Below are 19,225 nucleotides of genomic sequence, written 5' to 3' on the forward strand. Positions count from 1 at the left end.
AGCCCACCACCTCTGGAGACCTGCAGAACTCTGTATAATGGCTGCCCAGCGTCTCTTGTGAGGAAGGAGGAGCAGCCCAGGGTGGGCAGACTGCTGTGGAATGGCGCCCTGGGCTGGGGCCTTATGGGGAAGCACTGACCTTCCCTGTGCTATCACCTCCGGTTCTCCTGGCTATTAAAGTATCCCCAGCGCCAATGTACATTGATGCCCTGGTTGTCTAGTGCGGCCGCGAGTATACTTAATGGACTTGGAGCACTTAAGCAGCCGCGGTCCGACTCCAGGGACAGCAGTACAAGGACTGCGCAGATCGCAGGTCCCACAAGTGGGAACCTGTCTTACCTGTCCCCCGATGTGTCCAGATGCAGTCCTGGGGCGCCCCTGCTTCTTGCCAGTGGAAGGTGCAGTGGGAGTCCCACCAAAATAATGGCTGCCCTTGTGTCGTGGCGCGGTGGGGGGTGTTGGAGCGACAGCTCTGGCGTCCCTTAGACTGCCAGGAGCTGTCATCTCAAGAAAAAGTTATTAAAAAAATAAAAAAGCTTGGGCTGCAAGCTGCAGCCCCTGTTCAGTGTGACCAGCTCCTTGCTGGCACCGAAAAAAAATTAAGCGCCTGAGCATGGGGACAGGGTATGAAGGTAAAGGAGCCCAGTGCATCCTGGGACGCTCACAAGCTTACTGTTTAGTGCCAGTCCTGGTCTCCACCAGATCATACCCAAGGTTAACCCTGTGAAGATCATGGACCCCGAAGAAGAAAAATTAATAGTGAGGATAAGAAATCTAAATCGTCTAAACTGCTTTCTATTCTGTCTTATTCAGAGTGCTGTGTTGCTCATTTTAGCCCTGTGGTGGATTTGAAGGGCATTTAGAAAAAGAAGAGTGCACAAAACATACTGTGGTACTTTCCGGAATTGGTTTTCTTAGTTACTGAGTTGCAAATGAATTGAACCAACACCATGAAACAAACATCTTTTGGACACTTCATTCTTTTAATTAAGAAACAGATAAAATAGAAATACAGATACAAAAAAAATCAATGAAGAATTAATTATTGCATAGCAGTTCATAATAAAAAATCTGGTAAAGTTTATTTGTCTCTTACCAAAATAGCTGCCATTACAAGGCTTTTAGTCATAGTGTATTATATATATATTTATATATAAAACCATCCACTTTTTACAGGTTTAATAAATACAATTTATACTTCACTCCCAAGTTGTGAGAGATTTGCTTTGTAGTTTCAGGACATTAGAAAATGCAGTACACACATGTGGATTCATTTGCATTGTCTTTTCCCAAAATCCTTCATCTCTGGAGAACATTAAGGTGCACCCATTGCCTGAACACAGAACAGACAACAAATCTGTGGGATGAACAAATAAATCACGCAATTGCAGCCGATCAGTTCATTGGAAACCACTGACCTCCTCTGGAAAAATTTCCCTTAGGTAATGTTGTAATGAGCGTTGGTTTAACCACAAAGGGCGGTACCCTATTAGCCCTGATACAATTTCGACCGTTAAAAAAAAACAGCTGAATATCACGATTAATGAGCGATGGCATTATCGCGGTATCCAATTAGAGGCTGAACCTGGACCCGCAATTGCATGATAACAAATGGGATCGGGGATAAGTGCCTATCCCATGTGTTTTTTTCGCGGCTGCATATCAGGTATTATACTTTGCATGCCTAATCCCTGATAAGTACTGGCATTGAGGAAGGGAAAGGACTCCGGCACTGGGGCTAATAGCATAGCCCTCAGCGATCGTATTAGTAGCAGCAAAGTACAGCTGCTAATATGATATCCCCCAACATTTCTTGCTTCCTCTGTGAACACCACAACTAATTTTGGGGCTAAAAAACAATACATCACTTTTTAAAATACTTCTTATATGTCTATGATGCTCCCTCCTGAAATTGGGTTTAGTGTGATTGTATAGTTTGCATTGCTGCTACTGTCGAAGAGGATTATTTTCTGAAACTTCTCCACAGAAAGCAACATGCTTTAGAGCAGGCCTGGCCAACCTGTGATTCTCCAGCTTTTGTGAAACTACACATCCCAGCAAGCCCTGCCACAGTTTTAACATTCCCTAATAGCAAACCTATGGCAGGACATGCTGGGACTTGTAGTTTAACAACAGCTGGAGAGCCGAAGGTTGTCCAGTTCTGCTTTATTGGATGAGAATCAGAACAAAAAATAAAATACATTGCAGTGTTAAAATGTACATGTTGCCTACAAACAGTATAGGCAGCCATTTGTGGGCACTGCCTAATAATCAGGCCGACTTCAGTATGATATCCAGTTGTTGGATGCCAGTGGTCACAAGACCGACACCGGCATCCCAACCTTGAAGAGCCCCATGTTGGGGGGGGGGGGGGAAGTATTTTTACATCACCCTCCCCCCATCCAGGGCAATAGAGAGCCACGCAGAACAACAGGTAAAGGGAGGCATGGCTTAAAAGGGGTGAGGCAACACCCTTTACTATTAAAATATCAATATACGAATATAATTGTGCGGCCGGGCGCTTCCTTTATCAGGAAGTGGGTCCCTCCTCTACGGCCAGCTCCATTTTACCAGTAATATTTGGGAAAATGACCCTGGCCACTAGAGAGCAAAGACTCTGGCACAAGATATTGCTGGGGGTTTTGGATATCAGACCCGAGCTCCCCCCAGCAGCCCGGGTAATTTGTATCCACCCTCCCTTATCCCTTGGCACCACTGCCCATACCCCAACCCTTCGGGGGTGGCGACTAGGGCTAACCCTTGGGAGGTGGCGGTTAGGGCTAACCCCTCCTAACCCCCGGCCCTAGCCCTAAAAGTCCCCCCCTATACTTATCTTCGGGATGGCGGCTGTCGATCTTCCAGCGCCGGTCTCCCGAGTGGTGTCGGTCACATGACCGCTGGCATCCCACTAGCTAAATGCATCCTGATCAATCTATTCATTTGCTAGTCCTAAATGGTTCCAGGTGAATCGATAGGCTGCATTCTCATTAATGTTGGTTTAATTTTCTAAATATATTCAATTCTAAACAATTAAAAATGCATTTTTATTATAACTATCTGTAAAAACCTTATTTTGAGAGGATAAATCCACTTCATACAGTGCAAACATGTCAAAAACAACTTTTTATAACATCATGAATATAAAACAGAAAACCAATCAATCAATCAATCAATCAATCAATCAATAGCGGTTGCGCTAAAAAAACATCCTGGCACCTGAGGGGCTGAAGAGTGAATGTGTGTGCAAAATCTGTCCAATGGCATTCACCTCCAAACACTGGTACACCCTGTTATCACAGGATATACAGAATCAGACGCTTCTTCATTCTCTGGGATGACCCACAAATAGTGTAGGGTGTAATTTTCTGGACTGGATTAATAAACAATCTAATACTTTTACTAGAACCTCGATATTTCTCAGTGACCCTTATCATTTGTAGTGAATTCATGGGCCACATTCTCAGAAAAAAATGGCTGCCTCTTATGTATAAATAATGATTCCACTTCAATGAACATGAATTTTACCTCAGACTATTTTTTGCTATTTCTTATGGTAGATTTATAGTACTTATGTCATACTGGAAAAAGTTGTTGGGAAAGTAATGAAAAATGAACACTGAGGAAAATGTTGAAGGCAGGGGTAGCCAACCGTGGTCCTCAAGAGCTAACAACAGTGCACGTTTTCCAGGTCTCCTCTTTTAAAATGTGACAGTTAGTAATAACTGCACATGTGCATCTACCAGGTGAGCTGGAAAACGTGAACTGTTGGTAGCTCTCGAGGACCAGGGTTGGCGACCACTGATTTAAGGGGTCTATTTACAAAGCCTCGGAGAGCGATAAAGTGGTGAGAGATAAAGAACTAACCTACCAGCTCCTAACTGCCATGTTAAAGGCCGTTTTTGAAAAATGGCAGTTCAGAGATAATTGATTGGTATTTAATCTTTCTCCAAAACTAAGTAAACAGACCTCTAAGGGGTCTTTTTACGGGATGCGGTCAAGATCCCGCCGGCCGGAATCCCGGCGGTCGTAATACCGACACCGGAATCCCGACCGGCACAATCCCGACATATTCTCCCTCCGTGGGTGTCCACAACACCCATAGAGGGAGAATAAATTAGTGCCGCTCGCCACCCCTGTTGGGATTGTGCTGGTCGGGATTCCGGTGTCAGTATTCCGACCGCCGGGATCCCGTCCAGCGGGATTTTGTACTGATTCCCTTTTAACAAGCCAGAGGTTCTCAAACTCGGTCCTCGGTTCACGTTTTCCATGTCACCCAGCAGCTGCACTGTGTATCACCAACTGTCACATTTTAAAAATCTACAGGTGACCTGCAAAACATGAACTGTGTGGGGTCCTGAGGACCGAGTTTGAGAACCTGTGTACTAAGCCTTGGAAAGAGATAAAGTGGAAGGAGATAAAGTACCAACCAATCAGCTCTTAACTGCCAGGTCGCAGGCTGAAAAATGACAGTTAGGAACTGGTTGGCTGGTACTTTATCTCCATCCAAAGCTTAGTAAATAGACCCCTAAGTCTTTTTCAATTTTATTTTCTGTAATATTACAATATTTCTTTAAAGCTTTTTAAAGTTTGTGATTCTGCGTGGTACATGTTTTGTACCCTTCACATAATACCATTGAAGTTTGCTATTACATTTTCCTAAATATTAGTGAATAATAGCAGGGCAAGTACTGGAGTGGTCAGTGACAAAGTCAGGTGAACATATTCTTTTCCCTCAGAGGCAAAAGGCTGACTCAATCTACCATGCTCCCTACATATTTCCACTAATTAAGTGCTTTTTTGTTCTCATTCTTTCTGCCTTGTTTTTTAAATAAAATAACCTAGGTTTAAATTGTTTTCTACTTCAAATATCAATGAGACTTGATCCCATTCCTTTCAGATAACAGAACTTCTGTAGAGGCTGCTCCTTTGGGACTCTCACCATTTTCTATACTTAACAAGGTTCCAGCAAAGATCTGGAAGATCTGGACAACATGAACTGTTATAGGTTCCAGAGTACTAGGGGCCTGAGCAGTTGTGCAATTCCGTACAATTAAAATGCAAATGCAGCAGGAGACGTCTGTAGGAGATAGATGCCTCCTGCATGCATTTGCAAGAATGCTGCATCTGAGGATGCAGCATTAGATCTACATCGTGACCATTGTTTGTGATGGTAGCAGACCACGGTCAGTCTGCGTAAGCTGAAGCTTACTCAGACTGGCAGTAACATCCGGACAGCTCGGTCCAGGAAGTCTACATCAGACGATACAGGCCCTACAAAATGGGTAGTGACACACCCTCATTTTGAAGAATGGTACAGATTGTCGCCCCCGCAACGCCTCAGCATGTCAATCATGCCTGCAGCTAAGGGGGTAGCTGAGAGCGATATCACAAGACCAGTTTTGCACATGCGCACTACGAGTCTTGTGGATGCAGAGACCACTAACCATCTGATTTGTACGCAACGGTTAGGTTTGCATACATATCTGAATCAGCGCCCAGTTTTGGCCAGCACAGATTTATTTGGACAACAATCCCATACAGTTTCCAAATAGTCCATTAGGTGGCGATGTTACAGTAACCATATGTAGTCCTGTCTATAATGTAAGTTTGCACCCTGTAGAAAAGGTGATTTCCCCCCCCAACCCCTAGAAATATATAGTATAGAGTAAATTAGGTAACAGTATCCAACCCTCATCTTCAGATAGGGTCATATTTATTTTTCCACAACTTACCCATCAATAGTTAAATTTTACGTTAAGTATGGTATCTTCATAAAGTCCAGTACCTGATTAACTTTTGTTATGGTGAGATCTTCAGCAAGAGGTATTTTATCTATATATGGCACTTTGAGAACTAATGCAATATGCACTATACAGTATATGTATGATAAAAAATGAATAGCGTATTGTGTAAAATCTGATACCACAACCCAGGTGCCATAATCTTAATGTTTGTAGTCTAACAGTGGTAGTCTTTAACTTCAAAAATATACATATTATAAAACTATTCTAAGAGTCAAGGCCCTCAGTGATAAGATCCATCCTAGAAGCTAGACTCCGGCACAGTTTTTTTTCTGCCTAGGGAGGAAGTTTGGTATTTTGTTCTTTGCAGTGTACTTGAAGATGTTGTTTCTGCTGCTACCTGTCTGGTGGGTTGGTGGGATGCACTTCCATTCTTATATAGGGAAGTAGACCTCTTCAAAGTACACTCAGCTTTATTCTGTACATTTGATGAGCTATGAGCTCGTCTGATATCCGTCGGAGATTTGTTGCTTTTGAGGTCCTCTTTTTGACGACGTGGTATTGTGCCACTAGTCCTCACATCAACCAAAACCCCGTTGGATAAAGAAGTCCGTGAAATGCCATTGTGGAGCTCAGTGGTGCTAGAGTTATCAGATCCAGTCTGTTTCCTAGGTTCTTTTTTCAGTAAACTTGTCTTCAACTTTGTTGACTTTCCCTCCTGTTGTCCCTCTTCAGAAGATCTCATCTTGGTATTATCTCCATTTTTTGTAAGGTATTTTTGGTTGTGGTCTTCCTTTTTACCAGATGACGCTTTCACTTTTTCAATATTGTCAGCAGCTGATAGGTTTACTCTGGTTGTTCCGTCTCCACTTGACATCCTCCCTTTGTGTTTTGATTGTGAATGCCCATCTCCTTTTCCTGCCAATACAGTACTTTCCTGGAGATTAATCTTCTCTTTTGGCTTACCACGTAAGGTGTCTGTCTTGGAGAAACATTTTGAGTGACCACTTGTAGAACCATTTCCATTGGCACCATGGACATTCATATGGTTTAGCTTTGGCAGGGGTCCACTGGGTGACTTTTCTAAATTGGTAACACTAGTCATCAACGGCACAATGGACTCACTAGTGAACTTTGGCCGACGTCCTGATTCCAAGTATTCCACTAGCTCACCAGTCTCACGTTTTGGTCTATCCTTTGAGCCAAATGACCACCGGAGAGGCATTGCCTTACTTATACTTAGCTTCAGCTTCGTAGCGGAGGACACTTTCATACTCGCACTTCGCCCCTTTACTCCCCGGGCAAAAGATTTTGAACCATTGTAACCTGTAAGAAGCAAAATAAATAGTTTTAAACCAAAGCTGTTCATGTCAAAAAACAAGAATTTGTAATATAACATACCTACAGATGGAGCCACGCTAGTCGTGGCTCCGTCTGTGACTAAGCGCAGCCACCTGGGCGCACCTAGTCATTGTGAGCGTCTCCGTCTGGACGGGCGTGCGCACCCGGATGGAGACGCTCCACATTCACTTGAATGGAGAGCGTCTCCGTCCGGGCGGGCGTGTGCGCCCAGACAGAGACACTTACAATAGGAAGCGGCTCTGTACACTCCCGGCGTGACTAGGTGGATGGATCGCCTAGTCACGCTGAGAGTGCACGCCTGCGACTAGGCAGGCAAAGACAAGCGTGGCTCCATCTGTATGGGCTCATTTATCAATGAGTGATACATTTCCCTGTGAGTGATAAATTGCACCAGCAATCAGCTCCTAACTTCCATGTCACAGGCTGTGTTTAAAAAATGACAGTTAGGAGTTGATTGGCTGGTGAAATTTATCACTCACGGTGAAATTTATCACTCATTGATAAATGAGCCTACTAACTTGTTTCCATTTATTCTACAGAAGTGCAATGACCTCAACATAGATTTATTGATGACTGCTATGAGGATAGAAGTTATTATTATTATTAATAATAATAATAATAATAATTATCCTTTATTTATATGGTGCCACAAGGTGTATGCAACGCCTTACAAAGTATATAAACAGAAGCAGTAGAAACAGAACAAGAAAAAAGTGACTTCAAGTGCAGAACATTGAAAGACATGGATTATAAACATTGTGGGTTGTGGGGGGGGGGGGGGGGGGGCAGTTGTAACATGTGCAGAGAGAGTTCGATTTGGGTGGGTTATATTGTTTCTGTGCAGGGTAAATACTGTCTACTTCATTTTTACACTGCAATTTAAATTTCAGTTTGAACACCCCCCAAATCTCTCTACGCATATTACATCTGCCCCACCTGCAGTGCACCATGGTTTTGCCCAATTGTTAACTCTTTTCATTTGCAAACAAACCTGAATAAGGCCAATAATACCCAATAAGCAGCAGGGCAGCAGAAGCCAAGGGTTAGGTGCCATTGAAGGCAGTGGGGAGGAGATGATGGTATAAGTGAGGGAAGGAAAAGCAGTATAGTGCCTGCTCGTGAGAGCTTCCAGTCTTTATAGAAATATATGTAAAGGAAGCAACAATGAAGGTTTATGAAAATATTCCTCTATAGGAACTTAGATACCCTATAACATAGTATTTGTAAGACCAACCAGTATGTACATGTACCTTTCTGTGGGTTCAGCTCCTTATCTAGGAAGACTGTGGAGTCTAGTGCTTGTGGTAGAGGGGTACAGCTGGTGGTTGCACGAGACACCAGACTTTCCCTCTTACTTCCGCTCAGCCTGAGAACCCAATGATCAGACATGGAAGAACTTGTGGAACCTGAAAAGAAACAGGTCATGAAAGTCTCTGAATATATCTATTTCTACATAATAAATCTAACCACCAGACTGAATCGCTAAGGAACAATGAGTTTTTTTCAGATGTATAGTACTTCCTTAATTACAAATGCTATAATGTCTCATTTCCATATAAATTCCTGCAAGCAATTTGCCCATTCTAGTCTTAGCCATGCATATGACTGGGAATAGACAGATTGTAAATATAACATTAGGATTTATTCATGACAGATTTTTTTTTTTTTAAAGGATCATTCTTTGCAATCTTTATTATTTTTCCTCTTTAATTTGCATGTATGTTAATACTTGTTTGGATCACAGACATGTAGATTTTATAAGTCTGGAATAACAAAGGTTAGTTGCCAAATTCAAGAAAGATTTTTCCTTTTATATAAATTGGTCAGAAGTACTATATAATTAAACCTTTGTGACTATGGCTTATTATGTGTACACATGTTATGTAACAAAGTGCTTGGCCTGTTACTTACAAGGCTTCTCAGTAGGCTTATAGACAAAAGTCAGGTGTTCAAAAAAAAAAAAAAGTTTCTAATTTTACACATTTCTTGAAATAAGATTTTACTTACCGGTAAATCTATTTCTCGTAGTCCGTAGTGGATGCTGGGGACTCCGTAAGGACCATGGGGAATAGACCGGCTCCGCAGGAGACATGGGCACTTTAAGAAAGAATTTAGATTCTGGTGTGCTCTGGCTCCTCCCTCTATGTCCCTCCTCCAGACCTCAGTTAGAGAAACTGTGCCCGGAAGAGCTGACAGTACAAGGAAAGGATTTTGGTAATCCAGGGCAAGATTCAGCGTAGGAATGACCTCCTCCGGAATGCCTTTCTCCTCTAGGATCCGGCGTTCAACCGCCATGCCGTCAAACGCAGCCGCGGTAAGTCTTGGAACAGACAGGGCCCCTGTTGCAACCAGTCCTGTCTTAGAGGAAGAGGCCACGGTTCCTCTGTGAGCATTACTTGCAGATCTGGACACCAAGTCCTTCGTGGCCAATCTGGAACAATGAGTATCGTTCGCACTCCTCTTTTTCTTATTATTCTCAGCACCTTGGGTATGAGAGGAAGAGGAGGAAATACATAGACCAACTGGAACACCCACGGTGTCACCAGGGCGTCTACAGCTATCGCCTGAGGGTCTCTTGACCTGGCGCAATACCTCTGTAGTTTTTTGTTGAGGCGGGATGCCATCATGTCCACCTGTGGCAGTTCCCACCGACATGCAGTCTGTGCGAAGACTTCCTGATGAAGTCCCCACTCTCCCGGGTGGAGGTCGTGTCCCGGGATGAACACTGCTGACAGTGCGCTTACGTGATTTTCCGCCCAGCGAAGAATTCTGGTGGCTTCCGCCATCGCTTCCCTGCTCCTTGTGCCGCCTTGTCGGTTTACATGAGCCACTGAGGTGATGGTGTCTGACTGAATCAGAACCGGTTGGTCGCGAAGCAGGGTCTCCGCTTGACGTAGGGCGTTGTATACGGCCCTTAGTTCCAGGATGTTGATGTGAAGGCAAGTCTCCCGACTTGACCACAGACCTTGGAAATTTCTTCCCTGTGTGACTGCTCCCCACCCTCGGAGGCTTGCATCCGTGGTCACCAGGACCCAGTCCTGAATGCCGAATCTGCGGCCCTCGAGAAGGTGAGCACTCTGCAGCCACCACAGGAGAGACACCCTGGCGCTGGGGGATAGGGTGATTAACCTGATGCATCTGAAGATGTGATCCGGACCACTTGTCCAGTAAGTCCCATTGAAAGGTCCTCGCATGGAACCTGCCGAAAGGAATGGCCTCGTATGATGCCACCATCCCTCCCAGGACTCGAGTGCAGTGATGCACTGACACCTGTTTTGGTTTTAATAGGTTCCTGACCAGTGTCATGAGCTCCTGAGCTCTCTCTATCGGGAGATAAACCCTTTTCTGGTCTGTGTCTAGAATCATGCCTAGGAAAGGCAGACGAGCCGTAGGAACCAACTGCGACTTTGGAATATTTAGAATCCAGCCGTGTTGCCGTTACACTTCCAGAGAAAGTGCTACACTGTCAGCAACTGCTCTCTTGATCCCGCTTTTATGAGGAGATCGTCCAAGTATGGGATAATTGCGACCCCTTGCTTCCGCAGGAGTACCATCATTTCCGCCATTACTTGGTAAATATTCTCGGTGCCGTGGAGAGACCAAACGTCAATGTCTGAAATTGGTAATGACAATCCTGTACCACAAATCTGAGGTACGCCTGATGAGGTGGATAAATGGGGACATGAAGGTATGCATCCTTTATGTCCAGAGCCACCATAAAATCCCCCCCTTCCAGGCTTGCGACGACCGCTCTCAGCGATTCCATCTTGAACTTGAACCTTTTCAGGTATATGTTCAGGGATTTTAAATTCAATATGGGTCTGACCGAACCGTCCGGTTTCGGGACTACAACATGGTCGAATAATAACCCCCTCCTTGTTGAAGGAGGGGCACCTTGACCACCACCTGTTGAAGATACAATTTGTGAATTGCAGTTAACACTATTTCCCTCTCGTGGGGGGAAGCCGGCAGGGCCCTCGGTGAGGGGGCATCTCCTCGAAGTCCAGCTTGAATCCCTGAGACACAATATCTATTGCCCAGGGATCCAACAGGGAGTGAACCCACTTGTGGCTGAAATTTCGAAGACGTGCCCCCACCGGGCCTAGCTCCGCCTGTGGAGCGGCAGCGACATGCGGTGGATTTAGTGGAAGCCGGGGAGGACTTCTGTTCCTGGGAACTAGCTGTGTTGTGCAGCTTCTTTCCTCTGCCCCTGCCTCTGGCAAGAAAGGACGCACCTCGGACTTTCTTATTTCTTTGTGATCAAAAGGACTGCATTTGATAATGTCGTGTTTTCCTAGGCTGTGCGGGAATATAAGGCAAAAGATCAGAATTACCAGCCATAGCTGTGGAGACCAGGTCCGAGATCCCTTCTCCACATAATCCTCAGCCTTGTAAGGTAAACCTTCCATATGCCTCTTAAGTCGGCATCACCTGTCCATTGCATGTGCCACAGGACACGTCAAGCAGAAATCGACATAGCGTTGACTCTAGAACCCAGTAGACTAATGTCTCTTTGGGCATGTTTTATATATATATATCTAAGACAGCATCTTTATATATATATCTATATATATATATACATACTAGGGCCTCAATCTCTGCTGATAAGGTATCTGTCCACGCTGCTACAGCGCTATAGACCCATGCCGACACAATCGCCGGTCTGAGTAGTGTACCAGAATGTGTGTAAATGGACTTCAAAGTACTTTTACTGCATGCTATCTGCAGTATCCCTGAGGATAGCTGTTAAGTCAGCGCTACCTTTTGGGCAAACGTGACACCCTAGGGGAAGATTCCCATCGTATCCTGGCCCTAGTAGGGAAAGGATACTCCCTGAGAATTCTTTGTGGGAAACTGCAGTCTCTTGTCTGGAGATTCCCGCTCTTTTTCTTCATGAGAGGAGGGAAATTTACCTCAGCTTTCTTCCCCTTAAACATGTGTACCCTTGTGTCAGGGACAGATGAGTCATCAGTGATATGCAAAACATTTTTTATTACAATAATCATATATTGAATACTTTCCTGCCATTTTGGCTGTAACTTTGCATTATCGTAGTAGACACTGGAGTCAGACTCCGTGTCGATATCAGTGTCTATTATTTTGGATAGTGAGCATTGAGAGACTCTGAAGGTCTCTGCGACATAGGGACAGACATGGGTAGATTCCCTGTCTGTTCTCTAATCTTTTGTGCAATAAATTTACCTTAGCACTTAATTTCACATATCCAAACAGGTGTCGGCGTTGTCGACGGAGACACCACTCACACACACACTTGCTCCATCTCCTCCTTAGGGGAGCCTTTTACCTCAGACATGTCGACACACACGTACCAACACACCACACACTCAGTGAATGCTCATCTGAAGACAATTCCCCCACAAGGCCCTTTGGAGAGACAGAGAGAGAGTATGCCAGCACACACCCCAGCGTTATAAACCCAGGAATAACACAGTAACTTAATGTTAACCCAGTAGCTGCTGTTTATATTGATTTTTGCGCCTAATTATGTGCCCCCCCTCTCTTTTTACCCTCTTCTACCGTGTATCTGCAGGGGAGAGCATGGGGAGCTTCCTCTCAGCGGAGCTGTGGAGAAAAAATGGCGCAGGCGAGTGCTGAGGAAGAAGCCCCGCAACCTCGACGGCGGGCTTCTGTCCCGCTTAAATATACATTTTCTTGGCGGGGGCTCATACATATATACAGTGCCCAACTGTATATATGTGTACTTTTGCCAAAAGAGGTCCATATGCTGCCCAGGGCGCCCCCCCCCCCCCCTGCGCCCTGCACCCTTACAGTGACCGGAGTATGTGAGGTGTGTGGGAGCAATGGCGCACAGCTGCAGTGCTGTGCGTTACCTCAGTGAAGAACGGAGTCTTCTTCAGCCGATTTCGAAGTCTTCTTGCTTCTCATACTCACCCGGCTTCTGTCTTCCGGCTCTGCGAGGGGGACGGCGGCGTGGCTCTGGGATCGGACGACAAGGGTGAGATCCTGTGTACGATCCCTCTGGAGCTAATGGTGTCCAGTAGCCTAAGAAGCAGGACCTAGCTTTAGAGAGTAGGGCTGCTTCTCTCCCCTCTGTCCCACGATGCAGGGAGTCTGTTGCCAGCAGAGCTCCCTGAAAATAAAAAACCTAACAAAATACTTTCTCACAGCAAGCTCAGGAGAGCTCACTGAACAGTACCCAGCTCGTCCGGGCACAGTCTCAAACTGAGGTCTGGAGGAGGGACATAGAGGGAGGAGCCAGAGCACACCAGAATCTAAATTCTTTCTTAAAGTGCCGATGTCTCCTGCGGAGCCAGTCTATTCCCCATGGTCCTTACGGAGTCCCCAGCATCCACTAGGACGTTAGAGAAAGACAATTTCAGACTGTATCAGGAGTTACTGAATGACTGTACCTTTAACTGAGCTGCTTGCTGACCAGGCTGGAATCGCATTTCGCTTCTGGTAAAACAGGAGATAGGCCCCTCGTGTACAGACCTCATCCTCAAGAACACGTTCCACATTGCTGTCATCATAGCTGTACCACCGGGCATCCAGAGAATTTCTGCAGTAGGCTAGGGGAACAGGAGAGTACATCATCAGAACTGGATTGGGGTAGGGAGACACACAGGGGGAGATGTTAACCAGGCCCCCAGACCATTGATTAAAGTGCAGTGCACTGCAGAGCAAGATTGCACTGCAAGACTACGAGCAGAAGAAGAGGAGACTGACAAGGAGGTGGAGTCGAAGCAGGGGGCGGGGCTACACAGCACTGATTGTACAGTCAGTACCACATATGCCAGCATTTGAGAGAGAAAGGATGAGGAAGGTAGGAGCTGCTACAGACAGTGTACTCTGTAAGATGAGGGGAAGGGGGGGACCATATTGCCTGTATGTGTGTATTTTTATGTGTTTATATGTGTGACTGTATGTATGTGTATGCAGTGTCGGACTGGGTCATAAAGGGACAACCTGGGGGGAAATACAGTTGTAGGGATCCTTGTCAGACACCAGTCTGTGGTCCTGCTTCACCAAGCAACTGACCCACTAATAGAGTAACAATATATTGTTTAATTGCACCACCCGAACCAGATCCATAAGGGAGGAGGTGACTATGGTGGTCATTCTGAGCTGTTCGCTCGTTGCCGATTTTCACTATGCTGCAATTTGTTGCTAAATGGGCAGGACACGCAGGGCTCATGCGCTTAGTTATTTAACTAAAAACTTAGTAGAACTGCTGTGGATCCTGCGGCGCTTTTCAGTCGCACTGCTGATTGTTGCATGATTGACAGGAAAGGGGCGTTTCTGGGTGGTAACTGAGCGTTTTCCGGGAGTGTGCTAACAAATGCGGGCGTGTTAGGAAAAAACGCGGGAGTGTCTGGAGAAACGGGGGAGTGGCTGGCTGAACGCAGGGCTTGTTTGTGACGTCAAACCAGGAACTAAACGGACCGAGCTGATCGCAATCTAGGAGTAAGTGTGGAGCTACTCAGAAACTGCTTGAAAATATTTATTAGCAGTTCTGCTATTCTTTCGTTCGCTATTCTGCTAAGCTAATATACACTCCCAGAGGGCGGCGGCCTAGCTTGTGCAATGCTGCTAAAAGCAGCTAGCGAGCGAAAAACTCGGAATAAGGGCCTATGTGTCTGTCTGTGTGTGTGTGTGTGTGTGTGTGTGTGTGTATGTATGTGTGTATGTATGTATGTATGTGTGTGTGTATGTGCGTATATATACACGTTACTGAACTGTATGTATGTTTGTATGTATGTGACTGTATATATGAGTGCATATGTGTAACTATATGTGTGTGTGTACATATATTATATATATATACTTATACTTAATAAAACCTTTCATTCTGTCTTTGCTTCTTGGTCTAATTCATTTCACATGGTAAATGCGACTTTGTTATTAATAAGACTGTCTAATCATGTACTACTGTATATTGTGTATGAATTGTGTATATTTTTAGCTATTTCTACTACTGTCACTGTGAAGCCACACCTCCTGGAGTAAACCAAGGGTATTACTATCGTTGTCAGGTAAAGAGTAGACTACTCTTGCACAGCTGGAGGTAGTGATGCATTAACATCTGGGAGACCCTTGTTCAGCACCACCCTTCCCATCTGTGCCGTAGACAGCACATGGGCAGAAGTGCTAGAGACTTTGCTACTGTATCACCTGCACCGTCTTTAGGAATATACTGTATCGCACAGAAGATGGCACTGCCTTCAGATGGATGCGGGGGTGGGGGAAGACCTGCTAATGTCTCGCGTGGCATCTTTTTTGGGTGCATGGCTCCCTTGGCCCAGGGACATGCAGTGCATCCATACAACACAAATCTGTTCCAACTCAGCTTAAATCTATGTGTCCAAATGGAAAATAATATTTGGGTAGCAGCCAGCAGGACAACTTACTGTACTGAACTTCTAGGAAAGTAGAGTACACATTGTATACTGCACATTTATAGGTAGACATAACCAAATGTTCAATAAAATGTGTAATATAAAACTGTAATATTAAATAAATCATGACAGTGAGGAGACACCAGCGTTGTCTGTCTTATCTGTCACCATCACATATTTTACTGACACACAATGACTGCACTTTATATTACAAGGAAAACCTTGTATAATGAATTTTGAATGGGAGACACAATTAAAATGCATTTTTAAACTGCAGTTTTACTAGTATTGTAGAATCATTGTAGGCTTTCCAATTTATACAAGTAAAAGTTAAATAAGTAACAAAAATGGAGTTCCAAAAAAGGCTAGCGCCATCCAGCGAAGCGTAACGCAAGTTGACACACCAATGGGTATGGTACAGTAATGCTTAAGGAGAGATAAAATAGAAACCTATTTACCATGCAGTTTACAAATATTAAAACTACTTGCAAAAACCATCAGTGGGAACAATGCCTAGGTGCGGAATACATTTATACATAGATATAAGAATGATATTACTCCAGTAGGTAGGCATATATATTTTATCTATAAGTCCTTCCATGGCATTTATGGCTCCATCCACACTTATAAACGTTAATATAAATTGTATACTAGGGCAGCTAATAAAATAGATACATGGCTGGACGGATTACATACATGATCCCAGCAGCCGGGATGCTGTCTGTCAATATTCCGACAGCGGCATCCTGCTCGCCAGAATGCCGGCAGTGGGGCGAGCGCTAAGAGTCCTCTTGCGGTCTCGCTGCATTCGCCATGCTGCGGACTCGGTGTCTCGTTGCGCTTGCCACAGGATCTATTCCCACTCTATTGGGTGTCGTGGACACCCACGAGTGGAAATAGCCCTGGTGCACCAGGATTTCGTCTGCCGCATGGTCGGCTGTCGGGATTTCGACGTCAGTATCCTGAACGCCGGCATCTCGACAGCCGTCATTTTAATGCATCCCTGCTGAACAACTAGAATAGAAAGGTAAATCAGGAACACGTGCTAAATACAATAGAAGAAGGTAATCTACCTCTCCAAGGTAAATTCCTATACTGTACACAGAATCCTGTATGGAACAGTTTGGAGGTGTTTTGTGCAGAAGAATCAAGTGACAGATCTGAGCCATTGTAAAGGTCCTGAGACACTCACACTGTAGGGGAAACCAGGTTATGTAAGCAAAAGGCTCCCTCACCTGTGTAGTGTCCTCCTTGCAAACTGCCATGATGATTGCAAACTGCATATAAATCATACAGTGCATCCAGCTGCCTATTCTCCATCTGGTAAGGTGGCTGCTTCCATGATGACCACTGTCCTAAGGGGCCTCCCTTGACCACATGGGCTGCCATGTCCATCCCAGCCAGCGGGAACCTGACCAGTGTAGATAGTTTGTTCCTGCGGCCGCCAACTTGCCGAAACCTTTTAAGATGGATGATGAGGATGTCCGGGAGAGTCCACAGACTTAGCTTGACTGTTCCCTGCTGCAACACTTTGCAGTGGGGGCACCTCCAGGCATCATCTGGAGCCAGCTGAGACAGACACAATTAAGAAGTAAGCTTGATTACTAAACAAGTGCATATTTTGATACATTGCATTCTATATATATATATTTTTTTTATAACAAAGGACAATTGTGAGAATAGTGTTTGGAGTCTGAGGTGCAGAGCTTAGAAGAGGCCAAGATATCTCAATTTGAAACCTCATTGGTGCATTTATTAGCATGACAAGTGGTAAGGTGAACTTGGGGTGATGGCAAACTGCAATGAACTGTTGTTTTTTTCAAAACACTTACAGAAACATGGGGTTTCCTGTGGATATTATACACTTGGGGCTCAGGTGTTTGTTGCATGTCTATGGGGTATATGCAATTGCGGTCGAATTCCCGAAATTGTCGAATTTCGGGTCATTTTCGACCAAAAAAAAAAAATCGCCTATGCAATTCAGTGCTTTCCGACCAAAAAACGGACTTTCAAAATTCGACTTTTTGAAATTCGACTTTTTGCAAATTCGACTTTTCTGCAATGATACAAGTGCTGCAATTCGACCAAAGCATATTCAATTCAAGTTTGGAAATTCGACAGCAGTGCTTTTAGACAGCAAATTCGTCATTTTCAATCCGCCACACTTTGGAGGGTGAAAACAAATAAAAAAAATTTAAACATGTTTTTTTTTTTTGGGAATAGCAGATCTATTTATATTAGAAGGGTTTAGGTACTTTTTTTTTTTTTTTGGAGGCACAAATATTATTTATATATTTTTTAAAATATATATATTTTTTTTTTTTATGCTGGAACGGTAAAATCATTAAAAAAAATGGCGTGGGGTCCCCCCTCCAAAGCATAACCAGCCTCGGGCTCTTCGAGCTGGTCCTGGTTCTAAAAATGCGGGGAAAAAATTGACAGGGGATCCCCCGTATTTTTAAAACCAGCACCGGGCTCTGCGCCTGGTGCTGGTGCCAAAAATACGGGGGACAAAAAGAGTAGGGGTCCCCCGTATTTTTAACACCAGCATCGGGCTCCACTAGCTGGACAGATAATGCCACAGCCGGGGGTCACTTTTATGCCGTGCCCTGCGGCCGTGGCATCAAATATCCAACTAGTCACCCCTGGCCGGGGTACCCTGGGGGAGTGGGGACCCCTTCAATCAAGGGGTCCCCCCCCCCCAGCCACCCAAGGGCCAGGGGTGAAGCCCGAGGCTGTCCCCCCCATCCAATGGGCTGCGGATGGGGGGGCTGATAGCCTTTTGTGATAATAAAAAGATATTGTTTTTTCCAGTAGTACTACAAGTCCCAGCAAGCCTCCCCCGCAAGCTGGTACTTGGAGAACCACAAGTACCAGCATGCGGGAGAAAAACGGGCCCGCTGGTACCTGTAGTACTACTGGGGGAAAAATACCCAAATAAAAACAGGACACACACACCGTCGACAGTAAAACTTTATTTCATACGTCGACACACATACTTACCTATGTTCACACGCCGACATCGGTCCTCTTCTCCATGTATAATCCACGGATACCTGAAAAGAAAAGTTCAATATACTCACCTCAGCCATGGTCCAGAGATAAATCCACGTACTTGGCAAAAAAAGAAAACGCAAATACCCGACCACTGGACTGAAAGGGGTCCCATGCTGACACATGGGACACCTTTCCATGAATGAGACCTGTCAGTGACAGCTGTCACAGAAAGGTCTCTAAGCCAATCAGGAAGCGCAACTTCGTTGCGCTCACCTGATTGGCTGTGCGCTGTCTGTACTGTGACAGCGCATCGCAAAGCCGCTCCATTACTTTCAATGGTGGGAACTTAGCTGACCGGCGGGTGACCCCACCGCTACCCGCAAAGTTCCCACCATTGAAAGTAATGGAGCGGCTTTGCGATGCGCTGTCACAGTACAGACAGCGCACAGCCAATCAGGTGAGCGCCACGGAAGTAGCGCTTCCTGATTGGCTGAAGGGACTTCAGTGACAGGAGTCACGTGATGTCCCGGCATTCGGGAGAAAGGGGTCTGATGTAAAAGCATTGGACCCCTTTCAGTCCGGTATGGAGCGGGTATTTGCGTTTTTTTTTTTTAACAAGTACCTGGATTTATCTCTCTGGACGTGGATTTATCTCTGGACGCTGGAAGGTGAGTATAATTTTTTCACAGGTACCCTCGGATCGTCGGAGACCGTGGCAGTCGGCGTGTCAACATAGGTAAGTATGTG

At 45.1% G+C, this 19,225-nt stretch overlaps 1 protein-coding gene across 1 annotated transcript in view; it reads right to left on the minus strand.

The window, feature by feature from the left end:
• Positions 1–964: 964 nt before the first annotated feature.
• USP43 (ubiquitin specific peptidase 43) overlaps positions 965–19,225 on the minus strand; it is a 182,606-nt gene continuing 164,345 nt past the window's right edge. Inside the window, exons 12-15 of the mRNA XM_063961040.1 lie at positions 16,717–17,050; positions 13,496–13,654; positions 8,354–8,509; positions 965–7,067 (exon numbers count right to left, since the gene is read on the minus strand). Coding sequence (XP_063817110.1) covers positions 6,043–7,067; positions 8,354–8,509; positions 13,496–13,654; positions 16,717–17,050 — 1,674 coding nt within the window. The 3' untranslated portion in view covers positions 965–6,042. The remainder of the gene's footprint in view (positions 7,068–8,353; positions 8,510–13,495; positions 13,655–16,716; positions 17,051–19,225) is intronic.

This window comes from Pseudophryne corroboree, chromosome 3, assembly GCF_028390025.1.
Source record: "Pseudophryne corroboree isolate aPseCor3 chromosome 3, aPseCor3.hap2, whole genome shotgun sequence".
NCBI classification, from domain to species: Eukaryota; Metazoa; Chordata; class Amphibia; order Anura; family Myobatrachidae; genus Pseudophryne; species Pseudophryne corroboree.